This window comes from Cydia fagiglandana, chromosome 1, assembly GCF_963556715.1.
Source record: "Cydia fagiglandana chromosome 1, ilCydFagi1.1, whole genome shotgun sequence".
Lineage (NCBI taxonomy): Eukaryota > Metazoa > Arthropoda > Insecta > Lepidoptera > Tortricidae > Cydia > Cydia fagiglandana.
In genome coordinates, this window is record NC_085932.1 from 25011600 (window position 1) to 25034915 (window position 23316).

A 23316-nucleotide genomic window follows, 5' to 3' on the forward strand; every position below is an offset into this window, starting at 1 on the left:
AAAGAAAAATATGATTTATAAATGTATGTTATTTTGTTTTAGGACATTTAAAGATTTGGGGAAGATTATATCAATAACACAGAATTTAACTAATGTAATTAAATTAAAGAACAAATTATCAACATTTTAAAGTATGAATTTAGTAACTGCTGCCATCTACTGATAAATAGTACAGATGAAAATCTCCCTGCCATCTAGCGAAATAAATAGTAACTAAATTAGTACTACTATTCAATAAGAGATGGCTTTAGAAAATGGTCAAGATTAGTTACAACTACTCAACAAAAGATGGCTCTGTAAAGCGGTAATAATCGGTTGCTCGTCACTACGATTTATTTATATTAACAGTGGCAACACTGATTAACAAATGTCAACGTGTGTCAGCCACGAAATTTCAAAAGTTCATGCATTTTGTGACTGAAAAAGGTGTGAATTTTGTTATTTAAATGCGCCATTAGACTGCCATCCACAGTCAATAATTATGTCAGCCTTTAAAATTTATAACGCAACAGAAGTGTGGCAGGTTAGTTCTGTGATTTAAACGAATTTGACTGAATTCCAGGTTCTATTGAACTTGAAGTGAACACTGATTTGCACCTAATTTATATTTCAGAGAGAAACTTGTTTACCTTCTATACCGTCGTTCAGTTTGAGCTTGGATAATGTACTAGGCAATGACGGGCTCCAGTTAGGGTCTATTACAGAATTAATAGGATTGCCAGGCTCAGGAAAAACACAATTATGGTAAGTTGTATGCAGTTCCTAGTTAGTCAATTCTTAAAATCTCATTTTACCTAATTCCAGAGGTTTAAACATGCTAATTCACATTAAATTTGTTACTACTGTCTATTTTGCATTATATTATTTTGTTTTAGTTTACAATTCTGTGCTTCTGTTCAAATACCGAAGGTCCTTGGAGGACTAAGCTCTGAAGCCTTATACATCGACACCAATACGAATTTCAGTATTTACAGGTTTAAAGGTAAGAATAAGAGTAATGGAAAACATGCATTTACTGCATACAAACATATAGCTTTATATAAAAGTAGGCAGACATGTATCATGTTGTGTAGATATATTATAATTTAGCTAATGTACTCTTGCTTATTGCTATGTGGAAGAGAGACAAAGCTTAGTACATAGGTTTATTTTTTTCAGAAATTCTCTTTGCAAGCCTCAGCAAATGCCAGAGGCTACTGCACACAAGCATAGCGGTGCAGGAAGAAGATGCTTTGAAGAAATTACATTACATGGATGCATTTGGTTTGGAGAAGTTCTGTGCATGTATTCACAATTTACCTAAATTTGTGCAGCAACATCCTAATGTAAGTATATTGCTCAGCTGAGTGCACTTTTTGGGCATATAGTGTACCTAATATATTGCATTGCAGTGTAGGTGCCTATCCATTCAGCCATTCCCCAAAAATACATTGTTTGTAACCGAGTCTATAACCATCCTTATCATATATTTTATATGGTGTCTGTTAGACTATTAACATAACTGTTTATTGAAATTAAAAACAAATACCAAAATTTTTAAACTGACATGTAAAATTACCCAAGGAGTCTGCCGGGCTGTAAAGGATCAGATTTCTAAATTGAATATATGTAACAGACATCAAAAAATATTTATTTTACTTTGATTTCAGATAAAACTCATAGTAATAGATTCCATTACATTCCCGTTCAAAGAGGGCATATCCACAAAACAAAGGACAGGGCTACTGTTCCGGCTGATGGCAGAGCTACATAAAACTGCATTAGAAAACCAAATTGCTGTAAGTATCCAGAAATCCAATTGCTTTACGCTTCTTATGGCCACTTTTAATCACTGGCCGCCCTAAAAAGGTGGCCAGTTATTGAAACCTTATACTAAAATGAATTTTGTTTATACAATCCATTTTTAGTTTAGGGCAGCCAGTTACTAAAAGTGGCCAGTTACTGGCGAATTACCCTAATCCGAACTTAACCATTAACAATTAAATTATAATAATAATATTCTAAATCTAAAAAGTTTGTCCATCCTGCCATGATGGATCGGATAACATTTCAGTAAAAAAGACCAACTGTGTTGTGTTGTCTCAGCCACAGTTTTTCAGATCAACCATATATGTATACCCTATACACGTACTGCTTTCTTATAGAGAGACTGCCAGCACACATATCTAAGTAGAATATCCATATCTGTACATACTTATAACCAATGGTGATACCACAGTATAAAAAGTAACATAACAGTGAGCCTTTGACAGCGATGTATGCAGCTTGGGTGCGCGCGAACCCCCCCTCGCCCCTCGTCGAACGACTGTATAGACTGTGTTGATACTGGCAGGTGGTGTTAACGAACGAGATGAGCACCCGTGTGGGTCTCTCCTCCGGCGCCAGCGTGGGTGCCCTGGGCGACGCGTGGGCCCACCGCTGCTCGCGCCGCGTGCTGCTCGCGGACCGCAGCGGGGAGCGCGCCGCCCTCATGCTCAAGTCAAATAACGCGCCTAACGTTGTTGGCACGTTCAAGGTATGTTCATACTGGCAAGTTGCTGGCCCAATATTACAGGGTTCTATGTCTCACTTTTATCGAACTGAAAATTGAACATTATCAGAGTGATATTAAGTCGAATTTCAATTACTTATCTTGAAAATGTAACATAGAAATCTGTAATATTGGGCCAAACGAGATAAGCACCCGTGTGGGTGCCAGAGGAGATAAATTAAAAAAATACCTACATATCAGCCTGAAAGAATGTTCGTTTTCAGATAACCGAGGAAGGGATAAGGGATGTAGAATAAAACCAAATTGTGGAACATAGTTTAATTATTAATGTAAATATATTGTAAACGAAACTACAGCATCAATAAATATCTCATTTCACAAAAATATCAAGCTTTTTCTATCATCTCAACAGTTATACAATGTAAAGGCAGTTTCAGATCGGAACTTAGCTTATGCGCACAACATCAATTCATAACAACATGTAGTCTTATATTATGCGTATCGTCGCTATTGTACGAGAGTGAGTAACACGCGTTTGTAGTCTCCCTTCGTATCACCCTGGAAAACATCACATTTCATTTGTACATAACGACCTAACAGACCATGTTACAATATAGGTACCAACGCATGCAAGAGTAAATCTGCCTCATAGTAAAGGTTTAGTAACATAGGCCGACTAGGACATCTCGGAAATCGCCGTTTATGTCTTCCTGCAAACAATACCGAAAACGAAGCTGTAATAAGCGTAAAACTTAATACGAAACTGGCCCACAATTTCAGTTGAGATTTTTCACACACCATGCGGTAAATAAAGTTCAGTAAATAAAATAAAAATATCAAACACGAGATTTCTAATATCTTAAAATTATAAATGTCTTTAATAAAATGCACATTTAAGTTACATCGATACAATGGTATAAGTAATTGTGACGAGACTACTTTCTTCACACAGCAAGGTTACACGAAAGGACGCTCGTAATACTGAGTTTGCATGTTAGTGGCATGCGGGGTCTAGTAGCTCAAGGTAGAGAGCAGTAGGCCCCGAGTACCTCCTACGTCCTCCTGAAAAATCAACAACTACTTGTAAAAATCATTCAGCACTCGCGCTCATGCATGAAGAAGCCATTAGCTAGACAGTATGTACAGTGCAAAGATAAGTTACATGACTATGCGCAAAGGAACAAAATATACAGATCTTTTTAAAAATAAATTAATCTTAGAGGCGGGGCCGCAAAACTGACTCGCTCCGTCTTCAAGTGAGGATAAACAGTTTCGAGGCCGCGCGCAGATGGCCTATCAGATCAAATTACAACCGAGAAATTGACGTTTAGCTTAAATAATTGGAATTAGCGTTTGTTTGAATCGCCGCCGCCTGCCCAACAATTATTCGACAACGGTCAATAAAGCCTTCTTGTAATCCCCGGACGTGTCGCCCTGCAACCAAAACGGATGTTCCTGAGCCTGAACCAATCTTTAGTCAAATCACGAACACTCGAAGCAAGTTATGCCATGCGTGGCGCCCAACACGCGAGCCGTGGTTAGCCAAACAGTTAGGGCAAATTCTGGCGTTTCAACCTAACCTGCCGTGAATTTCGTTTCAATTCAAGCTTTAACAAAAGGCCGTTATATAAAGGCCTGTAATATGTTATAACAGTGGAAGTCTCTTATCAACATCTATATTGGCTGTAAGGCCTGTAAGTGTAACAAATTACAGGCGTTTATAAAATGGCCCAAAGATGTTGTTGACCATTCAACGTAGAACTTGCTTAATAATCTCAAATATTATTATTTGAGATTAAGCAAGCATTGCGTTATTAATGATATAAGTAATAAGTGTCATTACCATTAATAGCGAAGCTTTTTACTTAAAATAAATACTCAGGGTTCAGATAATACTTAGGTACTATGTGTTACCCCTTTAGTAGAGTAAAAAATAGTGTTGAGGACACTCAATTATTTGATGTAAGTTGGTGTCTATGATTAGTTTGTTGTCAGTTGAAACGCCGAATAATTGCCCAGAAAATTTTGAAAACGAACACAAAATGAAACACAACATTGTTGATAACGTTCCGAACTCACTCGTTAATCTCATTATAACAATTTAATTACTTTATTCTCTCTCAGCTACTTTCATAATAGCTATAATAATAAATAGATCTGTATATTGATACAAAAAGTGCATTCTATTAATATGATAAATTTAAAATATTGGTAAGATGTGAAGATGAATTTTTTGTTTTGCTGTTGAAGATAGCGCCATGCTTTTTATTCTACATAGTAAGTTTTCGGTTATCTTATTTGAAATTTTGGGTCAGTTTCATAGAAAAGGGTTATTGTTGAAGTATTACATGCAGTCAGGAAGACTGTTCTAATTACCATTACGATAAGACCATCACCATTTACAATCTAGGCCATAATTAGGTAGGTACATTTATGTGATATGAAATATGAATACATTTAATTCATGTGATTGTAAAAGTGCGATTTATGGAACACTGTTAATTAGGTGATAAAATCTGTTAATTATATATATTAACGGTGAAGGTACCTAAACAAATGTAAAAAAAGCGTACGATAACACGTGACGCATGTGCAATGGTTATTGGTTTAGTGAGTCCCAAATACACCAATAACAAAATTACAGTGTTAGTAAACTATAGTTTCAAAATAAAACACGATATAAACTATATAAAAGATAATTAAAAATGTTCTATGCCTTGTCCAAAGCTCATAGGCACGAATTATCTTATGTATGTAGGTAATCGTTTATAATATATTGTTGGTAACGTGAATACAACAAATCAGTGAAGTATGTAAATAGAAATAAATAATAATCATTTTTGGTCGATATAAAAATTGCCTTCTTCAAATCTTTGGACTAAGCATTTACAGCAATTAAATTAAACAGCAAATTCCAAATAAAGCATTAACTCCGACGCATGGCTAACTAATTAACTCCAACCAATTTTAGGTAGGTACCCAATACCTCAAATTATTATGATTAACTTTAGCTTCCAATTATGCGTCTTAGCAGCGAAGAAACAAGGTATAGTTTTACTTACAGCGATCCACTCCTCCAGGGGCTTGCCGTACTTCTCTAGGAAGGCCTGCTTGATGTCCCCGAGGTCGATCTCGGAGCGGCTGACCACGATCCTGATGAGGGTCTTGTCGTTGGTGCCCAGGCCCTTCATCGAGTGGTAGAGGCGCTCGGCGAAGAAGCCCACTTTGCTCTTCACACATTTTACTGCAGGGCAAATATTCATTGGTTATTGTATTGAATATCGATGGATATGAATAACTAGATTAAAATGTTAGCAGACAGTTTTTCTCATGTTTATATCTATTAGAAAGTCAATTTAATGGCTCCATTATATTTACTTTCTCCTTTCTACTGTCTAAGTAAGCCAGTTAACGTATTGCTGCTCTGTATAGGTATGGCGTTTGTTTCTTATCGAATTCCCACACGATTTGATCAAAATGATTGTTCAGCGGGGCTTGAAATATATGCCCGCAAGTTTGCTATACATAAGAATAGCGATTGGTATGCTATAGGTAGGTACATGTTCTTATTATACAATTTATCTACAACCTAATCGGAAATATCGGAAGGTATTAGTTAAAATCCGCAAAACATGCGGCGTTTAGTCTGATAACATTTCTACGAGAAGGTATGTGCAAAATAAACAAAAAGAACGAACCGTCTGTAATCGTAGTTTCATATAGTTTGGTAACATTTACTTGTAGGTAAGTACGTATGTAGACACAATTGATTGACCCTTAACGAGGTAACAAGTCCTATTGTATTGTGGCCCCAACGGTGAAATCAACGTCACATCTCAATAGCCATTATTCAATTCAATTGGCAAAGCAATTTATTGAGAAATTGAACGTCTTAGGTACATACAAGTAGGACTTACATAGGTGACTCAATAGTAATGGCAGTGTAACAATTTGCAAAAGCGTGTATATGATGTATATGATTTTACTTTATTGGTTGGTTATTAGATGGTTATTAGGTACCTAAATTATTTTTCCTTTAGAAAATATAATATCAAATAGGTTTGGGTATGTATAGAGAGCAACGGTTTTACGCACGCAAACGTCAGTGTATACTAATTAAAAAACTTATTTTAATTAAAAATACTACTTTATCTATTATGTCATCATGTGTTGAGTGGGAGTGTTTTATGTATCTACTTTGTGACAAAGCTATCCATCCATCACACCGCGAGCCGCTCCTGATTCAGTCACGACATCACATCACGGAATCCCCAACAGAATTAATAACGTGAGGCGTTTTTGTTTGTGACCTTTTCAAATGGTGCCGTGGATTAGGCACATAAAAACTAGGCGTTTGTGGTTTGACTGCAAGGCCGCATCAACATCGCTTCCTGCGTATGACTAACTGAGGCGACCTTGCAACGTCACACTGTCGATTGTTGCATTTCGTAGTCGTTGTGGAACATGTGTTTTTTGGCACTTCTGTTTCAATCGTGATACACCCACATACCTAATTAGGTATAAGTACACAGCAAATACGCTAAAAAGATGCTCTAATTATTCATTTTTTAAGGGGTAGTAGTGTTGTAGTATATAGGACATCATTAAACACCGTTTAAATGTTAGCGAAATGCCTCTACAAAAAAGGGTAGGTCGGAACTTACCAATAGCCAGCATGCCCTTCTCCACGCTTCCGGAGAATTCCTTCTTGATGGACTCCTCGATGTCCTTGCCCGTCAGCGCCTCGTACTCGGCGAAGATCTGACGTAATAGAAAAGTATGTTAACACATTGAAAATAAATGCACTTTTTGTATTTGCGATGACGCCGATGACAAAGATAATAAAAACCGCCTCCTTTTTTGAAATCGGTTAAAAACTAATATGAAAAGTAGGGAAACCCAATAAGTCATTTGTTTAGTGATCTTATTGCGTCAAGTCATGAATATTAATTACTTAGTTTGCAAAACCAGAGCAGATATGAATAAGCACATCATATAGCATGTATACCTACCTACATGTGTAAAATAAATACATAAATTAACATAATTGATGAGTTGTAGTCTGGGTATTCAATTGTGAGACGTTCCATAATGTATGACTATTAAAAAAGTGATTCAGAATTATATGCGGATGAGTGCTTATCGAACGTTTCGAACTTTTTATCAGACATTCGAGAGGTGATGAATCAAGGTTTATGTACCTATGGGTACACTGTTATTAACTCTAATAAATCAGCTGGAATTGGGTCCCATCTCTGACATCTGAGACAGATCTCTTTAACGCAACAATGCTGCACCGAAATTGCTTCAAAAGTACGACATTTATCTGCTTATTTTTGTTTCACTCAAATACATTGACCCATGCCACGGGCATGCACAAACTATTAGGCTACCTGCGCAGATTTAACTTAACTAAATAGGTAGGTACTGTAGGTACCTTATAGACTATGAAATGGCTTGTCGCCTGCAACCCTCTTTACGGGAAATGTCGACATTTACGGGTTAAATGAGGTCACCCTTGTGACCCGTGCACATAGCCATAACCGTAACGCTGGCATAAAATGAAATCTTTACGAGTTAATAACATTTTGATGAACGAGCGAGGTAGACACATGGTTAACATTTTGATTAAATTGCCAATATGTCTGGCATGAATTAGTTTATGTTATCACTATAATATACCCCCTACGATGTGTGGTATGGGAAGTTGGAGGGGCAATTAAACTGCTTGGTGATCTGATCTGAGGCCCAAGATCGTCTCTCTATCACTCTTTCATATTAGTGCGACAGAGACATGAGCGTTTTGTTCGCTACGCTACAACGCAAACGATTGGCATCTTTGCTATAGGCCGGCTGATGTCTATTTGATTTTTGGTCCACAGATTTTTAAGAGACGTAGGTAACGTTCCCTACTATAAAAATGCCAATACTCGTACTTTTAATTACATTATTGACGCTCTAACACCAGCGCTAATTGCGATATCGGCTCAATCGACCTCGACATAAAACCGCGCTTTGCCGATGATTATTTATGAAATGGGATGAAAATAGAATAGTAATTGACGTAAAATAGTAGTATCGCGTTTCCTATCGACACGCTCTGCTTGTCCGGCCCGCCATCCGTGAACTATGTAATGATAATGAAGATAATCCTAAAATGTCGGATAAAGTGGAAAAGATATGAGGAGAAAAGGATAATAAAGTTTAAGAAGAGTACAGCATGCAACATAAGGGTAATTGAATGTGCAATTTTAATTATGTCCAGTCAAGTGCAAAAATATGGATGTAGACAACTTACTCAAAAATATGTCCAATAGTTTTTAATTCGCTGACATAAGAGCTATGGGACATATTTTTGAGATGATTTGTGCACCCATATTTTTACACTTGACAGTACAATTAAATATTGACCGCTTTAGTTGCAGAAACGATCCCTTTTGATAACGTGCCAACATGCGAATCATCAATGGTTTTATGATTATAAGTTATGACCTCAAATACCCACTCACAACATTGTAACATTGAGTGAAACCATCCCGTAAAACAAACATAAATAATACATCAGTTAGACTAATATATATGTACTTAGGTATAGGTAGTGGGCCAGTCATCTTAAGCCTAAAAAGGGGGTCAACCTCGGAATGAGAGATAATAAGCTGGAAACTCGTATACACCTTCGTTATGACATTTTAAAGGTTATCTTAAAAGTCGACGCATATATCATGTGCGCGTCCCAAGTTATTCAAGGTCAAAGTTCATGAAAATCGGTTTTTCGCGAATATCAAGATTTCTATAACTCCACCGCTGTTTACATGTAGGCAAGAATTGTAGAGCATAAAATTTGTGACACGTTAAGCATCGAACATTTTTTCATGAGATTAGCCGTTTTCAAGATATAGGGCACAGAAAGCGCAGTGATCAGACATACGTACTATAAGTTGGTTTGATAGTGAATGAGACCTTACATTTTGTGACTATGCGCTGAAACTTGGCACAGTTGATTTTTAGCTGGTCTTGAGTAGATTCTGACCGGGAGCTATCGAGAGCCACGGCACATTTAGTGGGGGGAGGGGGGTTAAGTTCGACGCTGCCGCGCTTCAATTGAAGCATCATTTCTCTAAAGCTATACATATTAGGACATGTGATATATCATTTCCGGATAAGTTATGGATGGGGAATCTATTTTTGGAACTACAATGTACTTTCTAACAAAGAAAACGAATAAGAATGAACTTAAAACTACTTCATCTCGCTATTTTAACTACAGATAGAGATTTCGGGAGTTAAATAAAAGCATGTGAAAACATTTTCATGTATTATTAGTACTTAAAATCTACCTCTTTCTTGTAGAAATACCTTAAGTTAAAGGCTATAAAGCTTAATTTCCTGATTAAACCTCAATAAAGGGGTACCCTTTTTGTAGTAAACTATGTCATAAAATCATTACATACATACACACAAGCTGTTAGCTATTGTCCACAGGAGGGGACACTTTTGTTTTAAAATCTATATGTGATCCATAAGTGTCATTTTAACGATTAATAAACTTTATAGAACGTATCATTCACACAGATTACCAGCTCGCCTTGCGTTATAGTGCGTTTCCCGTGCCGCTGCGCCTTCTATGCCGTATATCTTGAAAATGGCTAATGGCATGAAAAAACGTTTTATACCTAACTCGTCGCAAATTGTATGCCCTACAATTCTTACCTACATGTCAATAAAATTGGAGCTATAGGAAACTTGATATCCGCGAATAACCAGTTTTTATGACCTTTGACCTGGAATAACTTCCGACGCGCACACGATATATGCGTCGACTTTTAAGAGAACCTTTAAAATGTCATAACTAAGGTGTATACGAGTTTCCAGCTTATTATCTCTCATTCCGAGGTGAAACCCTTAATTTAACTGGGCCATAGGCTAAACTCTAAACTCGTAAATATGCACGAAAATATTGATGCCAAGATTTTGTAATCGCTGGTTGGCAGAAGAACAAAATATTTGAACTGACCTGTCTCAGCTGCTGGTAGGAGCGGGTGATGAGGATGGCGTTGAACACGGACTCGTCGGTGCCCCACTGTCCCTCGCCAGCGTTGGCGAGGGCCTCGGCGTCGGCCTTGGCGGCGCCTTCGTCCACGCCCTGGTTCTCGTCGCGGTTGGCCATGCAGAGAGACACGCACAGCCGTTTGAAGTGTCCGGAGGTGTCGCCCTTCAGGTCTGACTCTAGGCTTTTGCCGTACACTGGAAGAAACGTTAATGTTAAAAATGTAGCATAATATGTCCCTATTATAGGGACATACTAATGCATGAATGTACTGTATTTGCAGCAAGTTCCTTTTCTTTTTTGAGTTCTTCTACCAACAGATATAGCGTGCATAATCCTTAGCCATCGTATTTTCACGGAAACCTTCGTATTTTTGTCATGCTACTTCAGTCAACCTTAGTGCTGTTTGTACCTGCTGAGACTGAATAGCATAAGACGTTCGTGTGTTTCCGTGAAAATATGATGGTAAAAGATTTTGCACTACATTTGTAGCAACCTTGTAAATAGGCGTCATCCATTGCAAGTCTAAGTCTTATTGACACCTAGTTTATAATAATAAAATAATAATTCAGCCTATATACGTCCGACTGCTGGGCACAGCCCTCCTCTCACTCGCAAGAAGGCTTGGGCTATAGTCCCCACGCTGGCCCAATGCGGATTGATGGGGACTTCACATACACCTTTGAATTTCTTCGCGGATGTATGCAGGTTTCTTCTCGATGACCTAATTTATATTGATGAATTATTCGCATCCATGCTGTCCCAACTTACGCTGTTCATAGAAAGCGGAGATGGTCCTAATGCCATAGTTGGAGAGTGTGCAGAGGATCTCAATGATGGCCTCCTCGTCGGTGCCGATCCCCGCCACCGCGTCGTGCAGCTCCTTGGCGTAGAAGTGGGGGAGGGGGGTCATCAGCGCGAGGATCACGTTCTCCAGGTTGCCGGTCAGTTCGCTCTTCAGTTCGCTGATCAAGTCCTACAAAAATAGATACGGTTACAATTTAAAACTGTTACGTTCCAAATTACGTGACTTGATCAAGACACGGATGACACGGACTCCATTTTTCATTCGCCACTTTGTACTTACATCCGACGACATTAGAGCGGAATGAGAGGAAGGAGCCTAGTCTCATAGTCCTAAATGGTCAGCTTAAAAAATTTCAACTAGGTATACCGGTTGTTATTTAGATCTATGTGTTTTTCATTTATACCGATTTCAATAAATAGAATAAGTAGGTATGCTAAATTATTTTGTCTTATAGGTAGGTACTATGTAGAAGGACGTAGCTAAGTATTCATCTGTTTCGCAGGAAAAATATTCAGGTTTAAGCCCAAAATTTCCCAGTAATCTTTAAAGGGTTGACGTGTTGTTACCTTTCCTTTATATTTTAAAGGTCACTTTTCCGCTTAAACAAAGACATTGTTGTAGTGAACAATTGAACATTGATCTCTTCCTAGAATAATGACTATAATGAGCAAGCGCTATTTTTGACTCGGGCGGGTGAGTTAGTTTTAACGCTCGCCTGTCAACGTTAATTAAAATGTCTTTCAAATATCCCTCGCACACACAGAATACATACGTAAAAGAATTATAATAAAATGCACTATTTAACTAATAGGTAGGAATATATTTTTTAAATTATTTTGATATAAGATCAACAAGCATGGGATATGATTTATATAGTTACTAAGGAATTTAATTTGATAAAAATGATTGACAGAAATATATTCCCAAGTAGGTATTAACAAGGAAAATAATGACGTTCTTAATCAGCAACACTCCTTTCAGTACCTACTTTGAAATACCTCTATATTTATAAGCATATTTCGAAATGAAAGACTATAGTTTAGGTTCAACTTGAAATAATAATACAATTCTACAATGTTGACCATATGTTATGTTATGTTGACGACTAAAATTAAATTGAGTCAAAACAGGAGGTAACTTTCTACAATGGATGGATTCATAAAAAATATATATATCTGGAAATATCTTTATTTACATTTAACTACCGCGATAAATCACCAGATGTGGTTTTCCTTTGAAGTTTCATATACATGAATAACCTTTTTCTAATAAAGGAATTTGAACTCTAATTATATTATGTAGGTAGGTACATTTTCACGGTGCAGGTAATTCTTTACCTTTAACATGATGTGGCAGACATGTGAAGGTCGTGGAGACAGTATAATGTAAACAAAATGATATCATCGTGACAGTATTGTACCTTAATGATAACAGAATTGTTTACGCGTCTTGGTAAATTGGGAAGCGCATCAAAGAAAGTTATTAAAGTAATTACCTACCTACTAATGACGATGAAATGCTATACCGTGGTTAAAAAGGCCATACATTTATAAACCCATTCACACCCCACACATTCTTTCATTCCGGTTTTAAAAATAGCAGAATGCGTAACTAATTCGATTAAAACAGCGACGAGTCAAAACAAATAACCGAGGTTAAAGTTTATTAAGCACCCCACCCATAGATGTAACTGGTTATAACTTACCTAATATAAAAAATAGTAATGAATGCCTACATAACATAATTAAACTGTATTACCTATAATACAGTTTATTAAATAGGTATATATAGGTACCAACTTTCCTATCTCAAACGTTATAACGATAGGGGATGTGTCTAAGTAGAGTTAGTAGAGTAGCTCGGTAGTAGACGTGCGCGCCGGTCGAAAAAAATCGGGCGGCGGCGCGCCACGAAAAAATCCACGGCGGCGGCGTAACGCCGGCGGCGTGGGATTTTCAACTTTTCAATATACGTATAATGAGAAACCAAGATTAACTCTTAAATCAACACGGGAAAATTCTCAAAAAAACTGTGTTACATCGTTTTTTTTTTGCTTTATTGTAGAAATATCATGAAAAAAACATATGTCAGTATGTTGGACGTTGCCAGGATCGGTGTAAATAAAAAGATACGCCGCGTAATGTAAAGACGTCCAGTATTTTGGACGTTGCCGAGTATAGACTACCTACTGTTGTGATGTTATGTGCATAAGGTTTTTTTTAGTCCAATTCATGTTTTTTAAAGATAATTGCATTTTTTTATTAGAAATACACTTACTGATAACGTAAACTTATGTAATGAATTGAAGTAAAACCTATTATTTTTATATTTTTGGAATAACTTTACAGCTCGTCGGTGGTAAAATTTTACCAGTCATTGACGTCATTTATTTAACATTAAATCAAACAGCGGGTTATCTTAGGAAGCAGTAACATCTAAGCAATGGTTTTTACAATAATGCATGCACTTTCATCCAAATTTTCCTAACAATTTTCTCAAATGAACTCGGGTTTGTCTCTTGATGAAAACAAATCCACACACAAACAGGAAACAAACAAACAAACAAATACACACACACACTCACACACACACGTTACCAGATCCACAGGGAAAAAATCCATAAAAATATTTTTTTAATCTATTTGGTTCATTACGTAATACGGCAAGTAATTACTTTTTAAAATGTTTTGAAACACCTAACATCCCTCTATTTAATTTATTTACCACAAAAACCACCAGAAAATTTCATAATTTTACTCTTCGCATACTTGGCAACGTCTAACATATTGACTTAGCAAAAGTGCCGTGTTGTCGATTACAACGGGCAAAATACTGGACATTCCTCTTTTTACACTTGTTTTACCCATAAACAAACAACATTTTATGTAAATCATATTGCCACGTAATAAACAGACCACTTAGTAACCTATTACACGTTTTATTTTAACGCTGCTTAATACTGTCATATAAAAAAACAATTAAATATGGGTAAAATGACAGTCTGTCGGATGCTTCCTTGCAAGTTCTGCGTTCTGTAGGACTTTGACAAAAAGATTATGTTTACACTGGTTCCCAATATTTTCTTATATACTCATACTTAACAATAACATATCATTCAAGTAGTATTAGTAGTAGTAGTAGTTTCCTGGTAGTGTAAGTACGCTATCAGAGGAAAGTAACGCTATGCTTTAATGTTTGGTGCAGAATTTTTTTCTTGGGATGTCCAATGTCCATTATAGTGGACGTTATCGATTTAAGGGTTACAATAAATCAAGCAATGAATTTAAAAAAAACGGAACAGTCAGAACGCTAAAGCTAGGCACGTCGCACGCGCTTTATGTCCATTGATTTTAAATTTGTACTTTTGCGGGCTTTGTCTCGGCGCGAATTTTAAACTACCGGCGGCGGCGGCGGCGCGCACTTCTACTCGGTAGTTAATAAACGACATATGTGACCTACAAATAGGCCGCTATTTGTTCTTGGGGAATCATTATCTGACTCACATACATAGTTAGATTGCCTACTGTCCGTTCCGCAAGGTCCTCATTGAAATGATTTCGGCGTGTGAATCACTCAGTAAGGTAACTACGATTGTCAAGGCTACATACTGACGCTGATGTTATCAGGTTGTTTTTGCTCCCTGTTTATTATATTTAAAAAGTAAGCTTAATAGTTTGTCTTCAATCTTCATTGCTATAATAGTTCCGGCGTTGCTATACAGATTACCTTGAGCAGGTACGAATTCTCCTTATATTAGTAGGTAATATAATTTGTACGCTGTGGGCTTTTATACATTTTGTAATTTTCCTGTTGTTTTTCGTATTGTGTTCTATGTCTACAAAATTATACTTTACATACATACATCATAATATATTATAATTATAACACTTTAAACTCTCTCGTTTTGTACAAATTTAATTACACAGCGACCGATTATATCGCGGTAGACCCGTTTGTGTAATTAAATACCATAATATATTTCTGTTACTTAACTAATTCCGTAGTTACCTAACTTAGAAGTACTTCACATGCGTGAGAAAACGGTGCTTAATAAATTGAGATACGTCTACATTAAGCGTGACCTTTACGTGGATATGTTAAATTGTGCATTTAATTAGGGGGGTTAGTTAGCTAATAACTAATGCTATAGGTACTACGAGTATAGCTGTGCAATTGTGCATCATAAAAAATTACAATTTTCTGTGCAAACAAGGTGCATTATTTGCAAACGCCAAAATAGTCAAATATTTAACCATGATAATGATAAGGTACGCGATTAGCGAATACCTTTTCTCAGGTCAGACTGGAATTTCACGAAATAGAAAGTTAAAATAAATAATGAAGGTAACTGTGCCTGTAACTTCATACAAAGATGTCTTTATATAAACCGGATTTAGCATTTATTATATGACATTGTTTATACCACATGACAACGCGATAACAATCAAAGCAGGATAAACCTGACGACAAAGTATCTTACGAAAAAGTAGTCAAGTGAGTTTAGGTCGAAAATATCCTCGGTTTATGGAAATTAGTACCAATAGTACCTCTACTTAGAATTTTACGAGCACAGAAGATAGTGTTCCTGTAGCGAGTGACAATGTCCTCTGACGGATAACTAGTAAATTATTACTTCCCGTAGGACGCGCGTACCCATATGCAGAATTCCAAGTCATATCTTCGGGCAGTTCGGGTCAAGTTTGTATTGTTGAGATACTTAGTAAGTTTGTTGACACTTGACGGTTGCCATAGCGTGATTTCCACTTTAAAGTCCACGACACAAGTGCGTTGGTAGTGCTTGTGATAGACCCTTGGGTGGCCTTGGTCGGTCTTACCTTGCCGTAGCTAGTCTTGAAGGTCTCTGCGATCTCGAGTCGCTGCACGATACCGCGGCGGCACAGCACGTCGATGATGGCCTTCTCGTCCGTGCCCAGGCCCTTCATGGCCTTGCGGAGGGTCTCGGCGTCCGCCACCGGGTCGAAGGGCTCGGCGGGGTACACCGTGGGGGTGCACTGCAATCAATACAAGGTTTTAATTCTGTGATCACTGGAAATAAGTTGCTTGTAGGTAGTCGGTTATCTCACTAATGCGGTGCCTACTGCCTAGTGTTTTGAATTTTACTTTTACATTTATTACGACAATCATTATCATTAACATAGTTTGTGACTGTTGAAACTGTTTCGAGCTTTAGAAGGAGGCACTTCTTATGTTGAATTTATATTTCCACGATATTAGGTACCCCATGTTGATGTGTTATTGTATTGACATAGATATACAGGCATTGTTATAAATTCCTCAACCATGACCGGCAATTCACAAATTTACCTTTTACCAGAGTCATCAATTAGTGATTTACTTGTTTATTTACCTCATTGTATATAAAATACCTATACTGCTGGAATTGTGTACTGTATAGGTACCTAAATATTGCGGAACATTCCTTCCCCATCCCATCGCATTGCGCAACTCCAGCTATGTACCCGACTCGGGGTCGCCGACTTTACCGAGACATTATGTCGCCAACACCTTAATAGGCTTGATAATAATATATAGAGCTCTGCAGTATTGTCCCCAATACCTAAGTACCGTAAAAGTATAAAACTTTGCCCTTTAACATAACTTTGCCCACCGCGTCAAGTTATTTCGCGGACGCATTTACCTACGGTAATTCCCCTTGAAAAGAGTTTTATGGGAACTTGTCAGTAACGGCAATAGGTTGGCTTAGCTTTCATCTCTCACAATCCTGATGGACATAACATAATATTGCAGACTTCCTTCAATATAATAAAATTAATAGCATTATAATAATATGTTATATATGTTAATTATATATTTTATACGACGATGACATCATTCACCGTAAGTAATTTCAGTTAGTCATACGGCGCTTGAGTTTCATTTATGAACAGTTTGCTTACTTACAATTACAATGCGCCTCTGTCATGCTTTGCACACCCAAGGTAAACCCACTTAGGCCCTATGCACGTGAGACGCATTTCATAGCACCAATTCAATACTAATTAGTTGATAATATGTAGGAAGGATTGAATTCCAATCGGTAAATTTATGCACGGAAAAATAGATTCTCATGGTAAAATTTAGTATTTTCCCTTGCCGAGGAAAAAAATCCCTAAAAATCGTTGAATTCAAAAATCTTTTCATCTCATGCTCTGGAAGAGGGTCATTGTTGTTCTAAAAGGTGTGCAGAAAATGATACGTTTCTGTGTCACTTTAGGTTTCAAGTACGATTTTATTTATTTTTCTACGATAGGCAATGGAAATTTTGCTATAGAGGGATTTGTTATACAATTTCCGTTCTGATATTTGACTCCCCATTCCATAAATTAAATAACGAAACTTTTGCCTAAATTGTTAATTGAAAGTACCCTCAAAAAATAGTATAAAAAATTATACTTAGTCATGTCATAAAAAAACACATGCATTTTCCTCGTATTCGTAATGAAAAGGAGAGAGTTTAACTCGGGTGAAAGGCACCAGCCTTGGTTAACAATCTACTATATCAACCTACCCACATAGTTTGTTAAGGCTAGTACAATGCCTCCTTCTAATGATGTACGGTAGGTATTCAATATGTATTATGTAGATACTTATGTACTAGTTCTTTGTAAGTAGGGCAGTCAGGTAGTTACGAGTAGGTGTGAAACTTTATTACAGGGTGGAGTCGGGCGTGACGGATTTCCACGAAAATGTTTAGGCAAATAGTATGTAAATAGTAATTAGTGTTAATGTGGTCGTTGGCATAGTTGAAACGGTTTAATAAGAGTTATATCACTTGACTTAAATACCTGTCAAGTCGTTAGACTCAATAGTTAAATGCAAAGTTAATTAACTTAAGGTGACCTGATTTTATCTGCGTTCTAGTAGGTTTATAAATTGAAATCTACGCAGATTTGACTCTGAATCTACCTACTCGATATTATTGACTCCTATTATCAGACTGTCATCTGTTATTATTAACACAAAGAATTATTTCACAAAAAAAAAATAGAATCTTAATTGAGCCTTGATTGAACTAAAACAGCAACATTGAAATGTTTTAACATTGCATCTGAAAACACTATCAGCTTTTATATTTTACTCTCTCAAGTTGTTTGTTTTCAACCTTGCCAAAAGATGATGTCATCTTAGCGAGAATCGATAGAACTTTACGAATCCGCTTGTATAGGTACAATGTGGGTTGAAAACTTACCTTGTACGGGTAGTACTGCTGTCCACTCATGTTGATTGTTTTCTAGAAAATAAATTCCTTTTATGAATACACAGTTTTCCCGTTAGCGCTAAAAATAAGTTTCCATTAGTAAGAAGTGCACACCAGCACACCCAACCCGGCTTTTAGCGATTAGCAAACAACTGGCCGGCACGGAATTTTATTACTTTGCGGAAACTTATTTTCAGCAAAATTCATGTAAAAATTTTCGGTGTATCTTCGAACACTTTATTGAAATCACTTTAACGACAATTGTTTTGGAATTATTTGGAATATTTTGGTTAGAATACCCACTTGTTTTTCAGTAGAGCGACACACCCAATCCACGGACTCGCGGCTCCGAAATAAACACGAATGAAACGCGGAGGTCGGTCGGCCGCTCGTATCACCGTTTTTGTTGCCCTCTCGCTCGCTGAACCGGTGAGGGGTCGGCAACTCTTGGTCTAATTTATAATGCTGGCTTATAGGAAATTTTGTCTAGTCGGGAATTTATAGGCGTTTTCTGGAAGTTTTTGACCTATTTACTATTTTGCACATGTTGACTTATCTTTTTGTAATTACTAAATTGTTTATAGGTAGAAGTGGCTTCGTCTTTATAGGAATGTATAGTAATAACAACTGAAAATCAGTCTAACAAAATAAAAACAAAATTCGTTTACGTTACCTTTCAAATACCAGGAAAATATTTTGTTAACTATATTAATAAACTACCCAAGTATATAAACTAAAATAAATGTCGTGGGTATATATACCTGTCTACTAAAGAAAACGTGACTAAGCTCCTTCAAGTCTTCAGCGTTCTAGGCGCCGAAAATACCTACTTACTTCAAATTATATTAAAGTTTAATTAAATGAAAACAATATAAGAACATAACAACCGCATTGTGTCGACCCCTGTTCCACGTAATCTCGTCTGCGGCGGTGATGTCATCGCACCGCGCCGGCGGCGGCTTCGGCGGCAGAATACAAGATGCGGTCACCCGACAGGCTCCCTCCGCACTCCCATACTCGCTTCCATTCAACTCATAGTATCCTAGTAAAGCTGTAGTACAAACTGGTATCATAGTATTCACTACTTAACCCGTGGAGCGCCCCAAAATTACCGTAGTATGGAACTCCTATACCAGGCGTGTCTCACTCCGCGATTTCGTCGCTTTGCTACAGGTAGCTAAAAGTACATCCGTTCGGCCCCAATTTTGGGGTTTGCCATAAGCCTATAATGGACATTGCTCTATCAGTATAAAATATTGAAATGGGGAATAAGTTACGACAAAAAATCAATTTTTGGTATAAGCTTTTATCGCTGAATGTATTTTTCCTTCCACAGCCAATTATTATTGTATTAGATCCATCGAGACAATTCTAATATACCCAAACACAATTAGTTAGGGTTTATTGCGATAAAGTTCCCATGGCCACCTCCTGTCTCCATCATCAGATTAGGTCCATGTTATCATAATATTGCATTATCATCCGATTTGCATACTTAATTACGTACTTACACAAAATTTCAACTGAATCGGAAATCGAAAAGTGCCTCAAATTCAGCTACCAAGATTGAACCCACACTAACTATATATATGCTTGGTATTTTTTCGTAAATTCCCATTTTTTCGAACTTAGTGCTTCATTCACAATTGCATATAATTTCCGCATAGGTACCGGTCTTAGCCCCCCCCCCCCACATCTAGCGTCTTTCGAGCGTCAGTGTCTACAACTCTGGCCGCTGCTCGACGCAACTGCGCAGCGACGTCATTTTCCATAGCGCTGACCAGACGCCGACAGACGCCGACGCTCGAAAGACGCTAGATGTGGGGGGGGGCTAAGACCGGTACCTATGCGGAAATGATATGCAATTGTGAATAGATGTGTGGGGGGGAGGGGGGCTAATGATAATATGTAGGTATAATGTCATTAAATTAACTCTGACGAAGTCTATCCGAGTCTCATTAAGATAATTGTCATCAAAGATTACTCACTAGCATCCGCTGAGTTGAATCATATGCTGATCTGAGTGACTAGTATCAACCGTGACTAGGTCATTGCACAAGCGTGTATTTTGTACTGTACAGGTTTCACCGTCATTGTAATACTCATAATGTGATGTGTGAGCCATAAAAGTCATAGGTAATGCATTGCATGTGGCGTTGAACTGATTGAAATTGGACCGTTCAGATTTTATTGGGTGCAATGTAATCATTGAGGGTATCTGCGTATAGGGTAAAAGTTATTTTTACTATACTGATGACCATTCTGATACTGACTTAATATTTGAATGAATATTCGAAATCAAGTGGTGCCAACCCTAAAAATTGCTCGGAGCAATGCTGAGCCGAGTTTGGCCGAGGCCAGGAGCTTCGCACCCCTGCTTATGGTAAAGATGGTAGAGAGTATAGTACAGAGTAGGTATTAGGTAGAAGTGCTCAACTTGAGCCTCAATCTGTCCTTAAAATGGCATTTTAACGCGTCAAAGTCATCAAACAGTTCTAATAAGAGATGTGGTGGTGTGTCACGATTCTGCTACTATTATCTTTTACTCAGTGTTATTTCCCTTAATAATTTTCTGTTCGAATTCCATTTCCTACTTGGAGAGGGACTGACGAACTATGATGATGAGTAGCTGTAATTATATAGGTAGGTACCAACGTAAAAACTACTTCCCATTCGGCGTATGAAACATGTTTATTTATACGCCCTATCTGTATAAAACTGGTTTCGATCCCCCAAAGTTCCGGTCAAGGTTCGCGATTGAATTAGATCACTCATATCGTTCGGAGAAGAGTGAGTCACTCAGTCGTTCAGTGAGGTGACGTCGCTATTGATAAACTTGATGTTGGTTCGATGCCATTAACAAGTTGTTAGCACCAAGTCTATTAGATAGATGTTTTATTGAGGAACGTTTTGTTAATTATAGCGTAAGGTACCCCTAGGTAATCCTTTGGGCACAGTGTTAGAAGTAACAGTGACCAACGCCTTTCATGTTGCGTAAATGCAGACACACAAGAACACAGTAGGGTTGTCACAGACTCTTACACAACTGCCAAAAAACTGCACATTTCAAATAAGAAACGCTAGCCCTGTAAGTAATACCGAGTTACTAACAATGGCGATGTATGCAGCTCGGGTGCTCGCGACCTACCCCTCACGATTGCCCTGTCTAGACGGCTTCGTCGAATGATGGTAAATATTGTTTTATAGACTGTGCTTTAGGTGATCTTTAACCTTTTCGACGCCGTGTCAAACACGAAAGCTGTCACGCGGACGCCACGTCACCGAGGTGTCAAAACTGAAATTGAACTTTATGCATATGCACGTAGGTCTATGTTGCTCTGTCGTCTGTGACCGATCAATCAGTCTTTGGCGTTGAATGTGCGGTGCGGATATATCGCCATAATTTTGTTTTTAGTTTTAAGATATATTTTGTATTAATATGTATGCTAGTTTTAAGGTATTTATCTATGGGCCAATAGTTGCCTGCAGAGGCGTAGCTAGAGGATATGGCGCCAGGGGCAGGCACCAAATTTGCGCCCCCCCCCCCCCACACAAACGAAATGAACTACAAAAGGGTTACTTTTTTTTTAACCAAAAATTACTTTTAATTTAGACAATACAGTGTATATGTGTTTTTTTAATACATCGGCAGGCGTGGCTCACTCCGCGATGTCGTCGCTTTGCTACAGGCAGTTAAAAGTCCATCCGTTCGACCCCAATTTTGGGGTTTGCCATAAGCCGCGCGTGGCGCTGTCGCCACCTAGCGGCCATATCTGCGCTGATCGTGACAGACGCGTTTTGTTAGAGAGTGAGTCTTCTGTACCTAGTACTATTATTTATTCTGTGACATCGGTGGGTAACATGTTTACGACCCACCTGATGGTAAGTGGTCACCGCATCATATGGACGTCTACACTCCAAAAGAGTTACAAGCGCGTTGCCGACCATTTTAAAACTTATGCACTTTTTTGGAGATCTCCATACTGTAGCCTCTCGAGAAAAAGGAACTTAATCAATTTATTGTGGAATGAGCTCCCTTTTTTCGACAAATTTCCTCCCGACCACTGTGGAAGGAATTCCTCTTAAACCGCACAGTACGCAACCATTTAGGTTCTAGGGTGTGAGGATAAACACTCTGCCTATCCTAATACGGCGAGCGGTGCAGTGATGGCAAGCTGTCACCGTTGGCAACTAGGCAGCATGTCAAACAATTCTTCAGACAACAGCTCATTGTACTTACCTACGAGCGGTAGAGAACATCCTGTATACAGGGTGGCTAAAAAATAACTGTATTCCCGTTGCCAGGGAGGTTCTGGGATTATAATGAGCAACTTTTACTATGGGACCAACCCCTCAGTCGCGAAAAAAAAATTTGGCTGGTTCATACATTTTGGTTGGTCCATTTTCTATGGGAGGGTAAACTTTTTTTTTTGAGATTTCGGGGTTGGTCCCGTAGTAAAAGTTGCTCAGTATAATCCCAAAACCTCCCTGGCAACGGGAATGTAGTTATTTTTAACCAGCCTATATAGGAATCCCCGTACCTACTGTCGTCCGATAGACAACATGTCACAGATATGCAGCAGCAGCTATTGGAGTAGGTTCCGTCTACTACGGCTCATATATATGCGCCTGCCGGACAAAGGGCTAGGGATCCATTTGCATAGGTAGTCTCTTGGACTGTCCATAAAATGGTAACTTCCCGACAGGAGACCCCTGAGGGAAAAGACGCGCTAACACGGAACACAGCTCTG

The 23316-nt window shown here is 38.0% G+C and overlaps 2 protein-coding genes across 6 annotated transcripts in view; one reads left to right on the forward strand and one right to left on the reverse strand.

Annotated features, from left to right (window-relative positions):
• The first annotated feature begins 393 nt into the window (after window positions 1–393).
• Window positions 394–2875, forward strand: LOC134668083 (uncharacterized). The gene is made up of 7 exons (XM_063525566.1): window positions 394–523; window positions 614–744; window positions 876–982; window positions 1159–1325; window positions 1650–1778; window positions 2333–2515; window positions 2755–2875. Exons 1-7 carry the CDS (start codon window positions 482–484, stop codon window positions 2785–2787), a joined length of 792 nt encoding a protein of 263 aa, XP_063381636.1. The 5' UTR covers window positions 394–481; the 3' UTR covers window positions 2788–2875.
• The window catches only part of LOC134668061 (annexin B9), a 47505-nt gene continuing 26983 nt past the window's right edge, over window positions 2795–23316 (reverse strand). The window contains exons 1-8 of one of the 5 annotated variants that reach the window (XM_063525554.1): window positions 18869–18981; window positions 18557–18598; window positions 16182–16358; window positions 11310–11514; window positions 10506–10735; window positions 7156–7252; window positions 5554–5735; window positions 2795–3049 (exon numbers count right to left, since the gene is read on the reverse strand). In XM_063525554.1, coding sequence (XP_063381624.1) covers window positions 2999–3049; window positions 5554–5735; window positions 7156–7252; window positions 10506–10735; window positions 11310–11514; window positions 16182–16358; window positions 18557–18586 — 972 coding nt within the window. In that variant the 5' untranslated portion in view covers window positions 18587–18598; window positions 18869–18981 and the 3' untranslated portion in view covers window positions 2795–2998. Of the gene's footprint in view, window positions 3926–5553; window positions 5736–7155; window positions 7253–10505; window positions 10736–11309; window positions 11515–16181; window positions 16359–18556; window positions 18599–18868; window positions 18982–23316 lie in introns of those variants that run through there. The other 4 variants (XM_063525536.1, XM_063525526.1, XM_063525516.1 and 1 more) reach the window with 4 other exon arrangements.